We start from the raw sequence: 20,452 nt of genomic DNA, 5'->3' as shown, positions 1-20,452 counted from the left end.
GATATTTAAAAAATAACAAAAGGTAGAAAAAAAAATTCTTTTATGATTCAAAGGTTTTCAAAATACTGAATGTTTTCCGATCTGTCAGATTTCTTAGAAGTATTATGGGAAAAAGAAATTTTAGGTAAGTAAAAATCGAAGTTAAATTCTGATAAAAGAAATCAAATTTTTTCCAACTATATATATAAAAAAAATAACATATACTCATAATAATGTATGTTATTGGTATAATATAATATAGTATTAATAATCATGATTATAATATACATAAAAAAATTATACAAAATATATTGATGAAAGAGGGAGAAAAAAGGAAATAATATAAATAAAAAGATATACAAAATATATTGATGAGAGAGGGAAAAAAAATTAAAGGTCGGGAAAAAGAATAAAGGATAATGTATGTTATTGATATAGTATAATATACTATTAGTAATTATGATTATAACATACATAAAAAAAATGTTTGGAAGGAAAAAAAATTCAAAATTTGAAGGAAAAAAAGAAAAATTCAAAACCAAAATCAAAATTGGAAGGTAAAAAAAAAAAAAAAAAAAAACCAAAATCGGAAGCAAAAAAAAAGAAAAAAAAAACCAAAATCGGAAGCAAAAAAAAAAGGAAAAAAAATCGGAAGCAAAAGCAAAAGAAAAAAAAAACTGGCTGCCACGTGACGCCTCCCGTCACGTGGCGGCACCAGGATTGAAGTTAAAGAGGGAGTGCCTCTTATTAACTATGGATTATAGGCTTTTATGTCCCTTTTGATTTTCTTTCCAATTATATCTTACACAGTAACATTAATAGTTACCAACTTGAACGAGAAACTGTCAATTAATTCTTGTGTTAGATATTTAATGTTTTAAACACTTGCGCATATATTAAAATCTAAAATTTATCAAACACATTTAAAATTCTAAATTATTATTGAAAGAAATATTGTTTTAATAGTAGCATATATCGTAACTAAAGGTATTGAGTGAAATTAGTAACCAAATGTATCAAACAAATGTAACTATATATAAATTCATAAGTAACGAGGTATCAAGCTTGCTGAACGAAAAAATATAAGTTTTAACAGTACCAAACCTTGTAACTATAGGTATCAGTCAAAGTTACTGAAGTTTTGAACGTAACAAAGATTGTAACCGAAAATAAAGTTATTAAAGTTTTGAAAGTAACAAATATTGTAACCGAAAATATAACAGAATGTCACTATATACTAAACTCGGCGACGAGAGACTCGCTGGCAATTCTAACTCTAATTTGCCTTGCCGTTGCTCCTCGCCGGAACAACAACCGAAACGCCGATCGGAATCTCTCGCCGAGAATCAACCGACGACGAACGTTCTTCCATTCGGATCGCGATTCCATAACGGCGATGTCGATCCGAACTAGGGTCACCACTCACCACATCGCCAGCTTCGTCGTTGTAGGTTGACTGAAATCAACGTCGGGTTGAAAATTGAACAAATTCGAAACTTTCGCCCTCAAGGCAGCCATGTAGAGCTGCAATTCATCGTCTTTATTGACATGGGCGTTGAAACGGCTCCGCCGTGGGCTTCCTCGCCGACACGGACGTCGTCGATGTCTATCCCCTCCTTCCTCTCCGTCGAAGCTCAGCCCGGTTACGCCGGCGTGGCAGTGAATCTGCCGGCAAGCCTCGGCGGCGGAGAGCTCGGAAACTGCTTTCAGAGCGAACGGAATAGAGTATTGAGTCATTGACGAGGATTGAGTTGTAGATGGACAGTGAGTGAATCGGAGAGAGGACTCGGATCATGTTGTTGGAGAGGTATGTGTTGGGTCGCTTGGCGTGAGAGAAAATCTCTTCCTCTCTCGCCTCAGAAAAAGATTCATATCATATTAATTTTGTTCTCAACTACAACCAACATTAAACATAGATATGATCACGTGTTATTCTATGAATTTCAAGACAAAATTGGATCAAAATAATATATATATTATATATAGATTCGTTCTCCCTAATAAACTTATCCATGTGATTAACAATTGAAATTTTGTTAATATTAGGCGGCTTTGGCGGGCGATAGATGGACGTACTCACTTCCATTAGCACCTAGGGGTTCCCCTTAGACCTAAGTTTGTGAAGATTTGAGTTTCTCTTTCGAGGTTTCTCGATCTTGGTTGATCGCGTTTGTCTATAAAAGTTATCGTTAAAGAGCCGATGTTGAGCTTGATTATTGGTGTATTATGGCATCGTTTGACACATCTTTGTTTTTTTTAAAAGTGTTTTTAGTTTCTGTTTTTTAAAAAAATTGTTTTTTTTTTAAACTGACAGGTGTTTGGTAAACTGTTTATAAAACAGTTTTTGCTGGTAACAAAAGCTGATTCAGCGTTTGGTAAAATACATATATTATGGTCAAAAGACTAAAATAGACATGGTCTTAAAAATTAAATAATAATTATTTATATGCTTATTTATATGAATTATAATTACAAACTAGAAAAATATGGACGACAAAAATTTATTTTATTTTTAATATAAAGTTTTTTAATTATTGATGAAAATGTAAACTACAAGTATACATACTTGTTCGAGGTCGTGTATCTTGATTTTCAGTCATATACAAGTATACATTTAATTTAAATAAATTTTTACTACAGCAGTTAAATAAAATTTAAAAAATGAATTTTTTCTACTATATAACCCTAGGACCTAGGTGTTATAAATCGTGAGATTATTATCATATTTACACAAGCATTCGTCATTTATCAAGTAAAACTATTCTTAGGTAAAAAAAAAATTCAAAATATTTCAGCTCAATGTTTGCAAATAACTAAAAATTATTAAATTACTAGAACAAATTAGAAATCAGGAGTCATTAAAAATCCATAACATTTTAAAAGAACCAAATTTTTGGGACAAAATGTAACAGGATATACACCGGTTAACCTCCTTTACTTATCTCGTGGTACTGCCCACGATTTTTCAAAAAAAAAAAAACCTCCTTTACTTAACTCACTCGGTGGTGTGGTGAGAGTGTGAGACTAACCCAAGTTAATTTTTTTCTTCCTCAACATTTCAAAAGCTCGCGACATTATTTTCAGAAAGAGAGAGCGAGCGCGTAGAACGCCGGGGAAACGAGGGCTGTGAGATCAGATTTTTTCTTCAAATCCGTTGTGCTCGAGGTAGATTTTTAAATCGTTGAGCTGATTTATAAGTGGGGGGTTTTTGATTTCTAGGTTTTCTGGTTTTGGGGTTTCAAAATTGGGGGTTTTTGTTCTGTTCTTCCTCAAACCGATTGTTCTGTTCAAAATTGGGGGTTTTAGTTCAAATTTTGATTACGACGCCTGGATTTTGAGCTTCGGGATTATTTTGTTTAGGGTTTTGAGCTTTTTTTTTTTTCGACGTTGAGATCGGCTTCAAAGTATCAGAATAGGAGGTTGTCGTGGATTAGGGTTTGCCTCGAGACGACGCAGAAGAGGTAGACGAGGCGCTCGGCGGCGGCGCCAAGGTGGTCGGCGACACCGACTTTAATATGAAACCGTGTATATTCAGAATGATTTTGATAAAAATCTGTTGATTTATTTATATACTTAATCTGAATGATTCTGTTTAGAAATTTTAGGAGAAATTTGTTTCGATTATTAAAGTTTGCTGACTTTGGTTTGTACGTGAGTCTGAGTCTGTTTGTTAGAGAGTTTTTAGGATATAATTTCGGGATTTAAAAAATAACAGAGTATATAACAGTAATTGTATTCAGGAACTAAAATCGCTTTTACAGAAAGCTGAGATTCTTAGCTTTGCGATTCGTAGTACAATTTGTAAAATCGTTTTTCAAGTTTTCACTAAAAACTGTTTTACCAAACACATCTAAACTTCATGAATGCGTTTATTTGATTTTATCGATGGGTTCGATTTAGATTTGAGACCAAATTTATATAGGTTCTCAAAGTCTGTTGTATATACTTTCAGTTGAATTTCTTTGATTTAGAATTTTTTTTTTCATAGTTAAGTAAATTTATGATGAAAAATAAAATTTTAAACAGTAAAAAAAAATAGTAAATAAAACGGCAAACATTAAAAATAAAAACTGCCAATTTCAAGGATTTATGCTTATAGTCGATATTTGTGGAATACATTTTGAAAAGACTTTTAAATTTTCGAGTCCTGTTTTCGGAAATACCCAAACCTAATTTATTTTCTCTCTCTGGTTCTTCACAGTCTCTCCTGAATCTCAGTCATCTCAATCTCCGACGAAAAGCACGAAGGACACCTTCTGACTCACGGAGGTACGCTCTCTCACATTCTCGCACTTCCTCTTCTCTCTCACTTTCATAATCTCGATTCAATTTTACTGTTTCGTTGAAATCCAATTCGATTATCACCTATATCGTCTTATCTGCTTAGAGTCTTTGAAGAAATAATCCGAATTCGAATCTCATACAAGCTAGACAGATACAATATTAAGCAGACTCGAACCGAACATTGTAACAGTCGCAGTTTTCGGCATAAGTTTACTAGAACAAGCTTGAATTTTTAAGACTCCTTTTAGTTGGTGTAAGCTTTCTTTCACTTTTAACGCAGCTGCCTATTTTTGAAATCGAAACTTAGTATTGAATATGGTTGAAGGTGTGTCTCAAGTTCAAGGCACTGGAACAATTTAGACAGCTACAATATTAAACAAGATAGAAATTGATTACAATTTCGGGATAAGCTTAAGAAAAGATCTTTAGAGCTGCTTTATGTTGTCTCTTATCAGCAAATTATCGTCTTCGAGTGTGTCTCAAGGTGTGTCTCAAGTTCAAGGCACTGAAACTTTTTTCTTTTTTCCTTTTCCAAGAATCTTTATATAAACATAGAATGACTTGAAACAACCTAGCCGGCTTTAATAGTAAACAGAGTCGAAACTGAAGACAGAAAGTGATTACGATTTTGGTATAAGCTTTCTTATAGTTGGTGTAAGCTTTCTTTACCTTTTAATGTAATTAAAGGTACCTCTTTTTAAAGAGTCTTTTATCAACATATGATCATACAATCTAGACAGCTAAAAAAATTAACAAGATAGAAATCGATTGCGATTTCAAGATGAGTTTAGGACAGCACACAGATCTTTAGGTCTCTTTCGAATGTCGCTTGTTTGAGACAGCAAATCAATATCTTTAAGTGTGTTTCAAGTTCAAGGCACTGACAAATTTTTTATTTTTTATTTTATTTTTAAAGAGTCTTTATGTAAACATAGAATCATTTGAAACAATCTAGTCAGCTTCAGTAGCAAGCAGAGTCGTAACGGAAGATAGAAATTGATTATTAGTTTGTGTAAGGTTTCCCCTTTTCTGGTGCCTGAATTGAACAACCGAATTGCAGGGGGACTCATAACCTCGCGTCCGAATCCCGTTGTTGATAAAGCCTTTCTTTCTGATTCTCGAAAGATGTCGAGCAAGAAAGAGGAGAAATCTGGGGTGGCAGCGGAGAGAATCAAGGCGGCGGCTCTGACGGCGGCAAAGGGGCTGAGCCGAGCCCAGGCGGAGCGAGCCGCCACTGCAGCGGCCCGAAACGTGAACGCGTACGGTCAGAAAGAAGAGGGCCCGAGCCGGTGGCAGGAGAAGAGAGAGGCGAAACGCCAGATGTACTTGATGAGCACAGAAAAAGCCGTTCGACTCGGCGAGCGAAAGGACGTCAAGGCCAGCGTTTCGGCTTCCCAGTGCCAGAAGTGCTTCCAGCCCGGCCACTGGACCTACGAGTGCAAGAACGAGAGGGTCTACATCTCTCGCCCCTCGCGCACCCAGCAGCTGAAAAACCCGAAGCTGAAAATGAAGGTCGCGGTCGAGGAAGATTTCGAAAACCCGGACGCGAAAGAAGAGGAAGATGAAGAAGAGAAGAGGAGCAAGAAGAGCAAGAGGAAAAAGCAGCATCATCATCGCCGGTCGGATTCCGAGTCCGGGAGCGACAGCGAGGCTTCGGTGTTCGAGAGCGGGTCGGGCTCCGAGGAGAGTAGCTCGGGGTACAGCTCGTCGTCCGACTCGGAGGAGGAGCGGCGGCGCCGGAGGAGGAAGAAGAAGACCACGGAGAGGAAGAAGAAGAAGCAAAGCAGAGAGAGGCGTCGGAAGCACCGTTCGTCGTCCTTGTCGTCGTCTGAGTCTTCCGAGCCCGATTCGGGTTCGGATTCCGATTCCGATGATGATCGGAAGAGCAAGAGGAGGAGCAGGAAGCGTTAGGCTCGTCGGAGGTTCACTAGTTTCGGAAAAAAAAAAAAAAAGATGTAGAAGTTTCGTCGATGTTATGGTTTATTTTTTCTTTTATTTCTTATGAAGGGGCTAAGTAGATGAGTTGAATTGGGCGTTCTCTCTTCTTTTTTTCTTCATATGATGAGAAAAAAAACGTACTTGCTGTTATTTGTTCTGTGTGGGATTATATTTTGTTGTACTTTGTTGCTAAATATTTTTTTATCTTCTCTTCAATGTTGTGAACTGCAAGATTTTCACAAACGTGTGTATATATATTATATATATATCTATACCTCTACATATATGTGTGAATGTTAAGCAAGCAGGTCCTCAACATGCCTGCTTTAACTCATTCTAATAACTTTTACACGTGCCTTGTTTGAATCTCAACACACATCTGCGGTGAGAAAAAGAAAAGATGACTCAAATAAGTTGTCTTATTATTAATTTTCAGTGGAGGTCATGGACCAGATGAATTTCGTGAATGTTTTCTACAGATATCCTTCTAATAATCAACCGCCTCCACTTCTACGTTCTTCTTTTACTGTTCGAACTAACCAATCAAAATTTAATATGTGGCCAAAAACGTGGCATCTATTTCTTGCATGCAGGGGTTGAGCCACTATAAATTATTTCAGTATTTTTTTTATTATCAACCGCTTCCACTTTTTCTTCGGCTTCTTTGTTCTTATCATTATTTTAATTTTCTTCTTTAAAATTCCATCTTCTCTACGCTCAGAGAGAGAGGACGAAGTGAAGTCGCCGAATTTCGTTCAAGAACTCCAGCGTCGGAATTGACGACGTAGAACCGACGAATACGGAATTCGAAGAGATGAAAATCTTCACATGTGTTAAACTATTTCACAAGTTGACGCCTAGATTATGTTCCTTTTTGTCCGAGAATCTGAAATCAAATGGGGTTTCGATTTCTAGGTTTGAAATTTCCGATTTCAAGATTTTGAAATTGAATGTTGTGGATTGAAATTTCGATGTAATTTAGTCAGTTGTCATATTGATTGACGAAAACAATTTTGTGGCAATGGCTTGCCAGTTCCACCCAGCTCGAGCCTCTATCGTCAATCTCTTCGACCTCTACTTGGGAGTATATTTTCCCTCTCTTTCTTCTTCCATTTCTTTTCTTCTCCGTCGAAAATAATTCCACTGATTCCCTCTCTACCTTGTTGTTGTTGTTTAATCGCAGCGAACTTCCAACCAGAGACCTGAAGATGCAGTGCGCGAGCCTTCGTAAGTCCCTGATTTTCATTTCATATATGTCATTGTTTGATGCTTCATAGGTTAAGAATATATATATAATTTTTTTTATAATATTTTTCTGATTTGCCTATGTTCTGTTACGAGAATTTTGAACTATAATGAAAACCTTTTCGCCGTGCTTCTGAACTCCCATAGCAAAAACTAAGTAAATCAAAAAAATTACTGGCTCTGCACATATGGGTGGACTGAGCTTAAAGGATTAGTTTTTCCCATTTACTTTTTTTCAGTAATTTTATACGATGATACTTATGAACTGTAAGGTAAGCTTTTGACCATGTTTCTGAAACCATCCAGAAACAAGACACAGAAGCGTGTTGTCGCTCTTAACAGAGATCAACCCCCTAGAGACGAGCAGTTCATTTTGGATTTCGAGCAAATTCAGAGGCAGATTTCTGTAAGCCACAATGCTATTTGAAATTTCTTTTTTCTGTTGATCTTTTCATTCTTTATTTATTACTTCCGTGTCCTTTATTTGATTATAGATTGAGAGCAATTGCGTGCCGTGACGGAGTCCGTGATTATATCTCTGGTCGTGCAGTTCAGCGGTCACGGGCCACGGGCCGAGTTTCTTCTCTTCACTCTGCACGGCTTGTGCAGCATCGGCTTCATCAACTGGGACACTTTTCTTCTGCCGCTCCTCTCTGCCGTCTCCACGGCGGAGATGTCTCAGACAAGCGCCGCCGGAGCTTCGCTTCCGATTTCCAACCCCGCCGGTCTTCAGTCGAACCCGGCTTCTCCGTTGCCGTCCATTGAATCCGCTTCTGGAGTGGCTATGTCGCCGGCAAAGTCGTCTGACAATGCCATAGGCAGTCTACGGCAACTCTGCTGCAAGATTGTCTTGGCGGGTCTCGAGTTCAGCTTGAAACCGGTGACTGTCGCGGACGTTTTCTCTCCCATGTTGAATTGGCTGGTTAATTGGGATCATAGGCAACTCGGGGGCGAGGAATCTCGTGGACCCGACAAGGCTCTGACTGAGTGGCTGCATATCTGCTTGGATATCGTATGGCTTCTGATTGATGAGGAAAAGTGCCTGGTTCCGTTTTACGAATTGCTTCGTGGTGGATTGCAATTCACCGAAAATTTACCCGAGGACGAAACCTTATTTACGCTTATTTTGGAGATCGCTCGACTTCATCAGCAGTTGTCAGAATTTGCGTATTTGGTCATTGAATCCATCTACAAGAGAATATCTTAATAGTGAGCAACTTCAGAAAGGAAAACAAATAGATGAATGGTGGAGGAAGGCAAGCAAAGGTACATGTACATCTTCTGTCTGGTTGTACGTCGGTCAAAAATGTAGTGAACTTGTATAATCAGACTCGGTAGGTTCAAGGATATTTTCAAACTTAGAATGTGTCACCGATAATCTTAAGTGTCTTTCTGTTACGACCCTGGGTTTAGGATAATAAACCATGTTATTATACTTAGCCTTCTCGGCTTTTTGTCTTCGAGTCTTGGGATGGTGTGTTGGTTTAGTATTTTTAAGTATGGCTTATAATCTTAAAATCTTCATTTTTTTTTCAGATTTGGCTATTGAATTACAATTGGAATATTTTCCACGTGCGTAGCACGTGCAGCCATGCCTAGTATATATATATATATAGTCGACTCATTTGAGAAGAAAAACATAAGGGTAAATCTGTCAGAGAGAGAGAGAGAGAGGTCTAGTGATATTGATAGAAACTAATAGAAGATGAGAGAGAGAGAGAGAGGTGATGAAAAGGGAAATCAGATTTTAGTTGTCGCATAGGTCATTTGATTATGTCTCTAAAAAATTATCAAACTTAGGTTAGATTCAAAATCACATGTTTAAAGTAGTCTAATTAGTCTAATGTGAGAGGATAATCTTGTGAGGGATGAATAGTAATTTAGCCGTAGTAACTCATTGTATTATATAGTTATATGTATATATTTATATACAAATAAAAAAAAAATCAATAAAATTAAATTTTGCGTATTTGCAGTAATTTAGGATATAGGATATAATTAGTCTGAAAAATGATTTATTAAAAGAATCTTTTTTGACAGTTTTTGGAGCATCCCGCAAAAATGTTGAAACCGTTTCTAATAAGCACGTGACCAGCCAAATTGTATAAATCCTATACATACCTTAAAAGAGCGGATGGTCAAAGTGTTGTGCTCTTGCCACGTGTCAACGTCTCTTTTTGTGCTCTTGCCACGTGTCAACGTGTCTTTCATTTTCCTTTATTTTGCAAATTGTTGCTTTGTTTGCTTTCCTCTTTTCTGCTCTTGCCACGTGTCAACGTCTCTTTTTGTGCTCTTGCCACGTGTCAACGTGTCTTTCATTTTTCTTTATTTTGTAAATTGTTGCTTTGTTTGCTTTCCTCTTTTCTTCCTTCAGGTTCTTGAGAGATCTCTTGGCCTGTTAAAAGAGGCATGTGCGTGTATTGATTCTGTTCGATTGAGTCGTCGTCCAGAGGTTCGTAGTGATTATTTTTATTTGAAGGATTATACTTGTTTGCTATTCTAATTAGCTGAAAACGACTTGTATAATTAAAAAAAAAAGTGAACTTCGTTTCTACAGTTGTGTTCCTTACAATTCCGAGATCACTTTAGAAGAAACGTTCCTGTGTGGAACAACCCGCCTCAAGCTTGATTTGGTATGATGAAGAAATCGAGCTTGGATTGCACAGGTCGAAGAGGCTCGTCACTTGGATAGTCATTGATGGTGAGATGAGCTGACCAACTGATGGTGAGATGAGTTGACGACCTGATGATGAGACGAGCTGACGTGATGATGGTGAGACGAGCGACGTGATGATGGTGAGACGATCTGACGAACTGATGGTGAGACGAGCTGACGTGCTGATGGTGAGATGAGTTGACGAACTGATGATGAGACGAGCTGACGTGATGATGGTGAGACGAGCTGACGAACTAAGACGAGTTGACGAACTGATGGCGAGACGAGCTGACGTGATGCTGGTGAGACGAGCTGACGTGATGATGGTGAGACGAGCTGACGAACTGATGGTGAAATGAGCTGACGAACTGATGGTGAGATGAGTTGACGAACTGATGATGAGACGAGCTGAGGTGATGATGGTGAGACGAGCTGACGAACTGATGGTGAGACGAGCTGACGAACTGATGGTGAGATGAGTTGACGAACTGATGATGAGACGAGCTGACGTGATGATGGTGAGACGAGTTGACGAACTGATGCTGAGACGAGTTGACCAACTGATGGTGAGACGAGCTGACGAACTGAGACGAGCTGACGAACTGATTTTCTACACCCCCTCAAGCTTGATTTGGTATGATGAAGAAATCGAGCTTGGATTGCACAGTTCGAAGAGGCTCGTCACTTGGATAGTCGTTGATGGTGAGATGAGCTGACGAACTGATGATGAGACGAGCTGACGAACTGATGGTGAGACGAGCTAACGTGATGATGGTAAGACGAGCTGACGAACTGATGGTGAGACGAGCTGACGTGCTGATGGTGAGACGAGCTGACGAATTGATGGTGAGGCGAGTTGACGTGATGATGGTGAGACGAGCTGACGTGATGATGGTGAGACGAGCTGACGTGATGACGGTGAGACGAGCTAACGTGCTGATGGTGAGACGAGCTGACGAATTGATGGTGAGACGAGCTGACGTGCTGATGGTGAGACGATATGACGTGATGATGGTGAGACGAGCTGACGAACTGATGGTGAGACGAGCTGACGAACTGAGACAGTCAACTGATTGACGAATATGGTGAGACAGTCAACTGATTTAAATTATTTTTTCGTAGATTTTCGAGTTTGATTTTGACTAAGTGGCTTTTCGTCTCGCTCGTGTAATAGGTTTGATCAGACAACCAAAGTACGGTCACTTAAAGGATCTTCATAATGCCATTAAACAATGTGAAAATGCTCTGCTAAACGCCGACCCTACCATCACATCCTTAAGCAATTATGAAAAGGTTTGTCAATTATCATTAGCTCTCTCAATAGGATACTAAGAAGAAAAAGAAAAAAAAAACTCGGTTGATTGTGTAAATATGAATAGGTGCTCGAGCTTAGCTTGTTTCCATTATTTGTTTTTGTTCCGGGTACATTTACATACTAAAAATATGATGAGACGAGCTAACGTGATGATGGTGAGACGAGCTGACGTGATGATGGTGAGACGATCTGACGAATTGATGGTGAGACGAGCTGACGTGCTAATGGTGAGATGAGTTGACGAACTGATGATGAGACGAGCTGACGTGATGATGGTGAGACGAGCTGACGAACTGAGACGAGTTGACGAACTTCCCGATTGTAAAAACGACGTGTTTAACACTGCTAAAGTAAATCACTCACACAACCGTAATGCTAATTTTATGTTTAGAAATATGACATCACATAAGTTACTCTAATCTATAATTCATCACAGATGATATGTTGTCTATATTTTTTGCACATGTCATCTATGTGTCCGAATGTCTAAGGAAATACTGAACTGTCAAACTTTTCTTGTACTTGCTTAGTGAATTAGCTGGTTCAATCTACTAGGAAATTTCAGAGAATGTGAAATCAGATCACAAAATTACACCATTTATAATATTAAATAAAACCAAAGCTGTGCCACGGGCACAACTTACAAACTAGTATGTTAAAAATAAAGCAGACGATACTGATTTAAATTCAGACACGTAGATAAGCTAAAATGCAAATAAATGTTCTGATTTGATTAACTCCTAAATACCAGTTGAGTGACGTGAGCTCAGAGTCACGTTAAAGTAAAAAAAAAAGAAAAAAAGAAATCTGAGCTGGATTAATTCATGTGATAGTGTATACATTAATAAACTCCGAGTCACGTCTTTGTGATTGTGTATAAATTGTTACTGTGGTTTGTCAAAGGAATGCAATGTGAATATATGCTTTTGGAATGATTTACTATCACAATTGTACATAAAGATCTCTTTTGTACCGTAATTTGATAATATGAGTGTGCATAGTCGTGTTGTGAAATGTTTTTGGCTTAGATGTATTGCAATTTATTTTGACGTAAATAAATATATAACAATGCTTTGTTATCACGTTGTTTCCTTTCTGCAAAAATGATACTAGATCTTGCGATTCGGTCTCAAAATAATACTATATAATCACAAACTTTTTGAGAATTCATAACAAATCGATCACTAAAATTTGAAAATTCGTGATTATTAATCACAAGTTTTTAAAATTTGTGACTGATTAGTCACAAAATTCAGATATTCATAACTGATTTATCTCGAAGTTTTGACTAATCATCAAATCTTAAATTTCGTGACCGATTTAATTAAGAGTAGGGAAAATTTCAACAATATCCCATACGTTTAATCGAAATACGCGATTTATCTCATCAATTTTTAAAAATCAGACATCTCCCTTCAATTTAATATAAATGATACATAGCTCCTCTAAAAATATGTTATATCGCAAATACACCATTTTTATTTACTTTTTACAAATGTTTGTTTTTAACACTCCAAAATAATATTGTTAAAAAGGTTAATAATATTCATGTCAATATCCTAATTTGCTTAGGTTTTTTTTTGTTTTGTTTTTGTTCTGTTTCAAGCTTTTGTTGGTTAGACTTTGACTATATCGGTATGTAGAATTGGCAGAAAAGCCTAATCTCGTGCTTGCAACATTATTTATGTGTAAAACTACTATACTATATATTTTATTCTTTTTAAAGCCTAATTATTAAATGCTTATTTTGTATTTGTGTTGACGCGTATATACTTTTTCTTCTCTGACCCAAATACGTACTTCTTCCAGCCTACAACAGTCCTATATACATACAGTCAAGTATCTCTAGTATATTAATTTACGATATCATTTATGTGACAGGAAAGTATATTTTATTTGATCGACTCATAAAACTTCAGAATATATTAATTTTAAGTGCGATGTTCGATTGTGATCATTATGTTACTTATTAGATAAAGAAATCAACTAATCCATAGTCCATACTAATCAAGCTATATACTTGGCTCACCCTATTCTATTTGATGTTATTTTTTGTTAAAATTGACTGCGTAAGCCACCTAAACTATATGAATTGTAAATTAACCAACCTTTGGTAAATACTTTGTAAATAACCAACTTGCATATGTGGCAGCCTATTAACTACCTAAAATATATGTTTGACTGTGTTAAATAAGTCTTTTATTAATATGTTAATAAGTTTACTTGGCTATTTACAAGAAATTAACCAAATGTGGGTTATATCTCAATCCACTATATCCGTGTGGCTATATAACTTAATCCTTTTAAGATAGAGATACATCACCTACAATGTTATAATTGGAAAACTTATCAATACAGCATCTTCAACGGATAGTTTCAAAATCTGAATATGGAGCTTTTGTTTCTCTAATGGTCACACTAAATATTGCACTAAAAAGAAATAAAGATAAAAGATAGAAAAATAATTGTGAGTGTAACACTACTAATGCGACAACATTCATTTTATTTATTTATAAAAATTACAACCAAATGTTTATTTTTAGTATTTTATTTTAATAATATTTATATTATACAAGTGAAAAAGATATATTTAAGTTGATATAGTTTTAAGGACTAGTTTTAACTAATACATTTTTTTTATTTTAAATTCGTTGTTAATAAATAATTCTTTGAAATTAATTTCTTCAGTCCAACTTTAATAAGAAACTAATAATGGAATTAGTCAGTAACGTATAGGTTTGTGAATAAAGCAATAAAGGTTTGTGAAAATATAGGTTTGTAATTTTTAAATATTTTCAAACAACTCGCCGCGGCGAAGTATAATGTCCGCCGCGGCGAAATGATTCTACAACGGATTGAAGATCCGTTGTAGAATATCTCGCCGCGACGAGACAATCCGTTGTAGAATATCTCGCCGCGACGAGACATATACTTCGCCGCGGCGAGATGTTTGAAAATATTTAAAAATTACACAATGGATTCAAACCGTTGTAGAAGCTTCTACAACGCTTAAATATCCGTTGTAGAATCTTAGTTTCTACAACGGATAATTAAGCGTTGTAGAAAGTTGTTGGATTCTACAGCGGATTTTTAAGCGTTGTAGAAGTTTTTACAACGCATGATTCTACAACTGTTTTTAAGCGTTGTAGAATCCTAGTTTTGTAGTAGTGACTGTGTTCGCTTCTATGTGTATATATATATATATATATATATATATATATATGTCGGTAGCGTGAAAATAATGACAATAGAAATGTAATAGATCTTCAGCCAATATTGTTGACTAATTAACAAACATCTTGCCAGTGAGTCAATAAAATTACATGTATTAATTTTATTATTTCTGGCTATTGTTTCTGGTGGTGGTGACTGGTGACAGAATTAGGATCAAAGAGCTCAGGTAAGATTCACGGGAACATCTTATATTGCATCATGGATTATAACATTTTTAAGAACTTTCAATCTAAAAGAAGCAAAATTGTCATCATTAGAATATAATCCACTATATTTAACCAATATACACAAACATATATATACTAATACGTACATAATCATAAAAAGAAAAATCACATATAGTAACAAAACTCTATCTAGTTAAAAATAATAGAATCATTTCCAAACTCTTGTAAAGGACTAGCGAGAAAATCGCACAAACCAAATCCAAAATTAAAACCAAACCCAAAATCGCTCTCACGGCTATGTACGTGTTCATGAACTTCTTTCTTCATCGTCGTCAATGCCTCGCCGGACTTTCCATTGATAGTCTCGAAGGATCGCTCGGCGTCGGAGTCTCTTCCGGTGAGCTCTTGGACCAGAGCTCTGAACTCCGACGCGCTGGTCTTCACTTTCATCGGGCTCGATATGTACACCACTTTGATCCCTCTGTTTCTCCTCGATTTCTTGAACGGTTTCTGAGATTTCACGGTGCTCACGCCTAGAACATCCATCGCTGAGTTGTTATGTCGTTCTTGGACTGAGCTTGTTTTTTGCACACAACGTGTTTGTTGAAATTTCTGTGTGGGTTAAATATATCTATATATAACGAGCTGAAATGGTTATTGGTTTGTGATTTTCTCGGAAATAATTGGGTTGAAATACGAGAGGGAAGAGGAAGGTGATGCGAAACTATGGTTGGATAGAAGATTCTGTGGAAAGAAAAGCTTGGTCTTGTAGGACCCGTAAGCTTTATATTATATCTGTGAATATAGTATAATTATATGGCTAAGAGACCTTTTTGGATACTTTTTTGTCTTGTGATGTGAGAGTTTAGGGATATGATATGACATCAGAGGACCAATACGTACGAAGCAAGATAATTCCCACGTTTAAGCAGCCTCGTATGACTTTTGAAATTTTTTTAGTCAAGATTATACACGCGGCGATCATTTATTGGTGGAGTTGACATGTCTGAAAAAATAAGGAGTTCCTTTCTGTTGGCTTTCATTTGTCTTCTTCCTAGAATACGTACTTATTCGCAACTCGCAAGGAAACAATTGCTACCACAAAATCTTTCCACATACCTCTTCCGTACATTGTTCGCTCTCCAATTTTTTATTATTATTGTTACTTACTATCGAGAAAATGATATAAAGTTACAAGACATCTCCAATGGTGATGCATTTTGCATCAATATTTAGAGATTTCACTTCAATCATGATGTATAATTTGATGCATTCTCTATATTTACATTTTATTTCAATAGTAGTGATCCAAATATAGATCACCACTATTCATAGATGTATAAACTTTTTTTAATACCAAAATTTTTAATAATTCTATTATTGAATTTGTAGTTAAATTTTTTTCCTTTATGTATATATTTTAATAAAACTGTTTAAATGATTAAATATATATTCTAAAATACTTCAATTTAAATACAACTCATAATACTACAATTAACCCACAATACTTTCTTACAAAAAAAAAACCCACAATACTACATAGACAATTGAAATAAATATAACAAAGGCATTAAAAAAAAAACTACTACAATCAAACCACAATACACTACATAGACTATTGAAATAAAATATCAAAGACAAATTTTTTTTTTTTTGAAATACTTAAAAACACACCTTCAACAATTTATGAGCAGGTATCGACAAATTAGAGATAAAGATGCACATTTTTCATTACGTGATGCACTGATAGATCATTTGTGGGAACAATATTCAACTTCTTAAATGTAGTGTTTTGGTTTATGTATTTTGTTTTGGCGTGTATCTTTTTATTATTAAAATGTAATGATTTGGTTTATGTACTTTCTTATCAATTAATAAATTGGCATGTTTGATGTAATAGATCCAAATTTTATTTCATGTGTTTTTATACATAAAATTAAATCACATATACAAATTTGGTGATATGAAAAGAATAATTATTTTGGGCAGATTTGTTAAATATAAAAGTAGTATAGGTTTAAAACTGTAATTTTAAGAAAATTCAAGTGGGAAAGAATATACCCAGAATATTCTTTAAAGAGATGTAAAATAGAGATAGGTTGGAGTGAAAAACACTGTTTATTGATGCAAAGATGCATTTTAGATAAAAAAAATTTGCATCATGGTTGGAGATGCTCTAAACACACACTTAATTATTTTTATCTTATCTTATTTAATCAGAATTACGCTAGTTTATTTTAAATGTGAAAGTAAATACCTCGTCATCGACTGAAGCCACGTTAGTTAGAGTTATTAAAAGAGTTTATTGAGATGAATGTCAAAGGGAGAGATTTTAATATAACCATATCCCCGACAAATCGAATACGTAGAACGTTATACAGCAATAAGTCGTTATTTTGAAGTGTTGTGAAATATGAGTGATTTTACAAGGATTATTATGTTGCGTTGTAAAAAAATGGACAAGTTGGACTTTCTACAACGGTACACTGTACCATTGTACAATCTCGTCGCGACAAGGGATCCTTCTCGCCGCGGCGAGATAGAGTCATGACCTTCTACAACTGTACAATGTACTGTTGTACAATCTCGCCGCGGCAAGGGGAACTTCTTGTCGCGCCGAGATTGTACGGTATACTGTACCAGTGTACAATCTCGCCGCAGCAAGGGGTATTTCTTGCCACGGCTAGATTCTTTCCATAAATTTTTGTTTTTCTCACCGCGACGAGGAAGTGAAAAAATTTAGGAATGTTACAACAGTCTAGGAACGTTGTAAAAGCTTTTATAACGCTTAGCTAACCTTTGTAAAATACTAGATTACACAACTGTTAGCTAAGCGTTGTAGAATCTCCAGGATTCTACAACGATTATTTAAGTGTTGTAGAAAGACACAATGGTACATAAGTGTTGTAGAATAATTTCACGACATTTTTTAAGTGTTGTAAAATCAACAATTTATAGTAGTGTAAACGGTGCCACACAAATGATATATTGAAAATCTCGTATTGTAACGACTAAATATTGATTTATTGTGACTGTTGACTCAGCTTGTTGTAGTTCACGATTAACTGATGGTATTTTCGTGATATATCACTTATCGACGGATACATTTATTAATATCGTATGGCCAAATATAATTAAAAACTCTCTCTCTCTCTCTCTCTCTCTCTCTCTCTCTACATATACATATATATATATATATATATATATATATGTATGTATATGTGTCAAAGTACAAATAATAAAATAGTTCTCAAATGCTACATAAAAAAAAACTCAACATGCACAATTAAAGTTAGCCATATAGAACCCGGGAAATGGGATCTCCTAGTCCCGTCCCATATTTTACGGGAAATGCGACTCCCGGAACCGTAAAAAATTGTACCGGAAAATCCAGGAACCATTTTCCACGGTACCGGAAATTTCCGGTACCATATTTCCGGTATTCTCATATTTATTTTTTGGGTTATTAAGTTATATAGCCCCACGGATATAGTGGATTGAGATATAGCCCACCTTTGGTTAATTTCTTGTAAATAGTCAAGTAAACTTATTAACAGATTAATAAAAGCCTTATTTAACCCAACCAAACATATATTTTAGGTAGTTAATAGGCTGCCACGTATGCAAGTTGGCTATTTACAAATTATTTACCAAAGGTTGGCTAATTTACAATTCCTATAGTTTAGGTGGCTTACATAGCCAATTTTTTGTTATTTTTTTCATTTTATTTTAATCATGGATGCATAAAAAAAAATTCTTATATTTTCAAATAAAAATAAATCTTTAAAAATATGGTACTAAACGGGGATCTCAGTTCCGTCCCATATTCCGAATGGTTCTGGGACAAAAGTCCCGGTACCACATTTCATGATACGATTTTTTTTTTCTTATATCTCATATGGTATAAATAATACGAGAAATAGGGTCCGGCGGGATCCCGTATGGCCAACTTTATGCACAATACAAATAAAAAATAGTTTTTAAGTGCTACAAATTCAAGAAGATAAAAAATTTAATTATAAACACGTAATATATTTTTACGAATGTATTAATTATATATAATGAATATATAAATATATATATATATATATATATATATATATATATATATAAATAAAGGGCAAGACAATACATACACATAAGTTCTATTTCTTCAGTAATTTGCCTTTAAAAATATATATGCAAGTAAAAATGGCAAAAATAAAAATAAAAAATACATGTACATAAAGATACCAATCAATAGAACATATGCAGATTGCACATTCCAAAAAAACTCGTATATTTACGTGAAGGCATGAATGCATTGAGAAATAAAATGTCCCACATAGATTACATATCATCAGTTTTATAACAACCAAATGATAGAAAAGGAAATGCAGACTAATTTTTCTTCAATAGTTTCTAAACGTTTAAACCAACTTTTTTGAACTCTGCGTGCAACATGTTCTTAGTAAACGTTTCAAATATCAGAGCTTGAAGCGAAGTAAGCAGCCGCTTAAGACCTCTGAAATTTGGAGGAAAAATAAATCCCAAAGTTCTGTTTAAATGGGCCTCGAATTTTTGCCCAATTTTACATACAAAAAATCTCATTATAATTGTTGTTTGCCCACTGTGCGTAAAATGAAAAAAGGCCGATTATAATTGCTGTTTGCCCCATTATAATTGCTGTTTGCCCACTATAATGTTTATTGAGAATGATAGTTGATATATAATTTTTTGTTAATTTTTTGAAGGCCTAAGTTTTAAATTTTGCTTAAGGTCTCCGTATAGCTTGGGCCGGCCCTGAATACGAGTATCATTAATATCTCTAAGAATCTTGATAAGCACATCACACTACTACAAAACTAGGATTCTACAACGCTTAAAAACAGTTGTATAATAATTATACAACGCTTATAAGACAGAGAGTACTGGTCATCTGGTTTGGATCTAATCTTCATGTAATTGGATCGCTCCATAGGACTCTCTCGAGCCATGATATGGATTAGGTCATTTTGACCTAAAATAAAGATAAATAATGTGTTTTGTGTTCTTAGTGCTTAAACTGCGAGATAAATTCCTATGGGAGTTTGTGTTTGATCTGGTTTTCGGATTCAAGTTAAATCAAATTGTGATTTTCCGCATTGTATTTCTAACACAAACATTTTATAATACGATATAATTATGAATATCGTTGTACGAAAAATTTACAAATTTTTGCTTACCCGTAATTTGTTGTAGCCATAATATACATTTTATTTGGACTCGAATCCGGCTTTATTATTTCCCGATGCATTAGTTTGTTTTTCTTTTCGCAACTCAATCATCATGTATCAATCATCAAAGATTTGATCCTTTCGAACTCTGCCTGTAAATCACTATATGCTGGAGAAACAAAAAGATGTGTAGGAACGGGATGAATAGAGGAACTCCCAAACACTTGGTGATCTCAGATGTGTCGATATCAACAGTGACTCATTATTTCGATGAAATATTTTTTTCGACAAAAGAAGATTATGTAAACACATATTCAAAATCTCACTTATCAGATTCCATTGTGGAAGATACAATTGTTTTTATTTAATATATTTCTTCACTCAAAACACATGATAGATAAATGTCATCGGCAACAGAGAAAAAAACCAACAAACAATT

General features: G+C 35.3%; 2 protein-coding genes across 4 annotated transcripts; both read left to right on the top strand.

Annotated features, from left to right (window-relative positions):
- The first annotated feature begins 2,974 nt into the window (after positions 1–2,974).
- LOC149379584 (zinc knuckle (CCHC-type) family protein) lies at positions 2,975–6,426 on the top strand. Its single transcript, XM_089603076.1, has 3 exons — positions 2,975–3,144; positions 4,181–4,248; positions 5,324–6,426. Exon 3 carries the CDS (start codon positions 5,389–5,391, stop codon positions 6,172–6,174), a length of 786 nt encoding a protein of 261 aa, XP_089459202.1. The 5' UTR covers positions 2,975–3,144; positions 4,181–4,248; positions 5,324–5,388; the 3' UTR covers positions 6,175–6,426.
- A 150-nt stretch (positions 6,427–6,576) lies between these two features.
- LOC149379583 (uncharacterized) lies at positions 6,577–9,034 on the top strand. Of its 3 annotated transcripts, XR_016294067.1 has the most exons (6): positions 6,577–7,116; positions 7,235–7,285; positions 7,385–7,428; positions 7,753–7,852; positions 7,941–8,712; positions 8,983–9,034. XR_016294067.1 is itself a non-coding variant. In XM_089602435.1 (5 exons), exons 1-5 carry the CDS (start codon positions 7,016–7,018, stop codon positions 8,209–8,211), a joined length of 567 nt encoding a protein of 188 aa, XP_089458561.1. In that variant the 5' UTR covers positions 6,577–7,015; the 3' UTR covers positions 8,212–8,981. The 3 variants fall into 3 exon arrangements, 1 of the variants encoding a protein (XP_089458561.1); XR_016294068.1 differs by having other exon boundaries at positions 6,577–7,285; XM_089602435.1 differs by lacking the exon at positions 8,983–9,034 and having other exon boundaries at positions 7,941–8,981.
- Positions 9,035–20,452: the final 11,418 nt, after the last annotated feature.

The sequence above is a fragment of the Urtica dioica genome, chromosome 12, assembly GCF_054948205.1.
Source record: "Urtica dioica subsp. dioica isolate 48M chromosome 12, U.dioica_male_clone48M_v1_H2, whole genome shotgun sequence".
NCBI classification, from domain to species: Eukaryota; Viridiplantae; Streptophyta; class Magnoliopsida; order Rosales; family Urticaceae; genus Urtica; species Urtica dioica.
This window is presented reverse-complemented; position numbering and strand designations above follow the sequence as displayed.

Excerpts from the sequence above, each read along its gene's own strand:
- LOC149379584 (XM_089603076.1), top strand. The coding sequence starts at position 5,389 with ATGTCGAGCAAGAAAGAGGAGAAATCTGGGGTGGCAGCGGAGAGAATC.
- LOC149379583 (XM_089602435.1), top strand. The coding sequence starts at position 7,016 with ATGAAAATCTTCACATGTGTTAAACTATTTCACAAGTTGACGCCTAGA. Across the intron at positions 7,429-7,752 it reads GATGCAGTGCGCGAGCCTTC|AAACAAGACACAGAAGCGTG; the intron begins GTAAGTCCCTGA and ends GAAACCATCCAG. Across the intron at positions 7,853-7,940 it reads AAATTCAGAGGCAGATTTCT|ATTGAGAGCAATTGCGTGCC; the intron begins GTAAGCCACAAT and ends ATTTGATTATAG.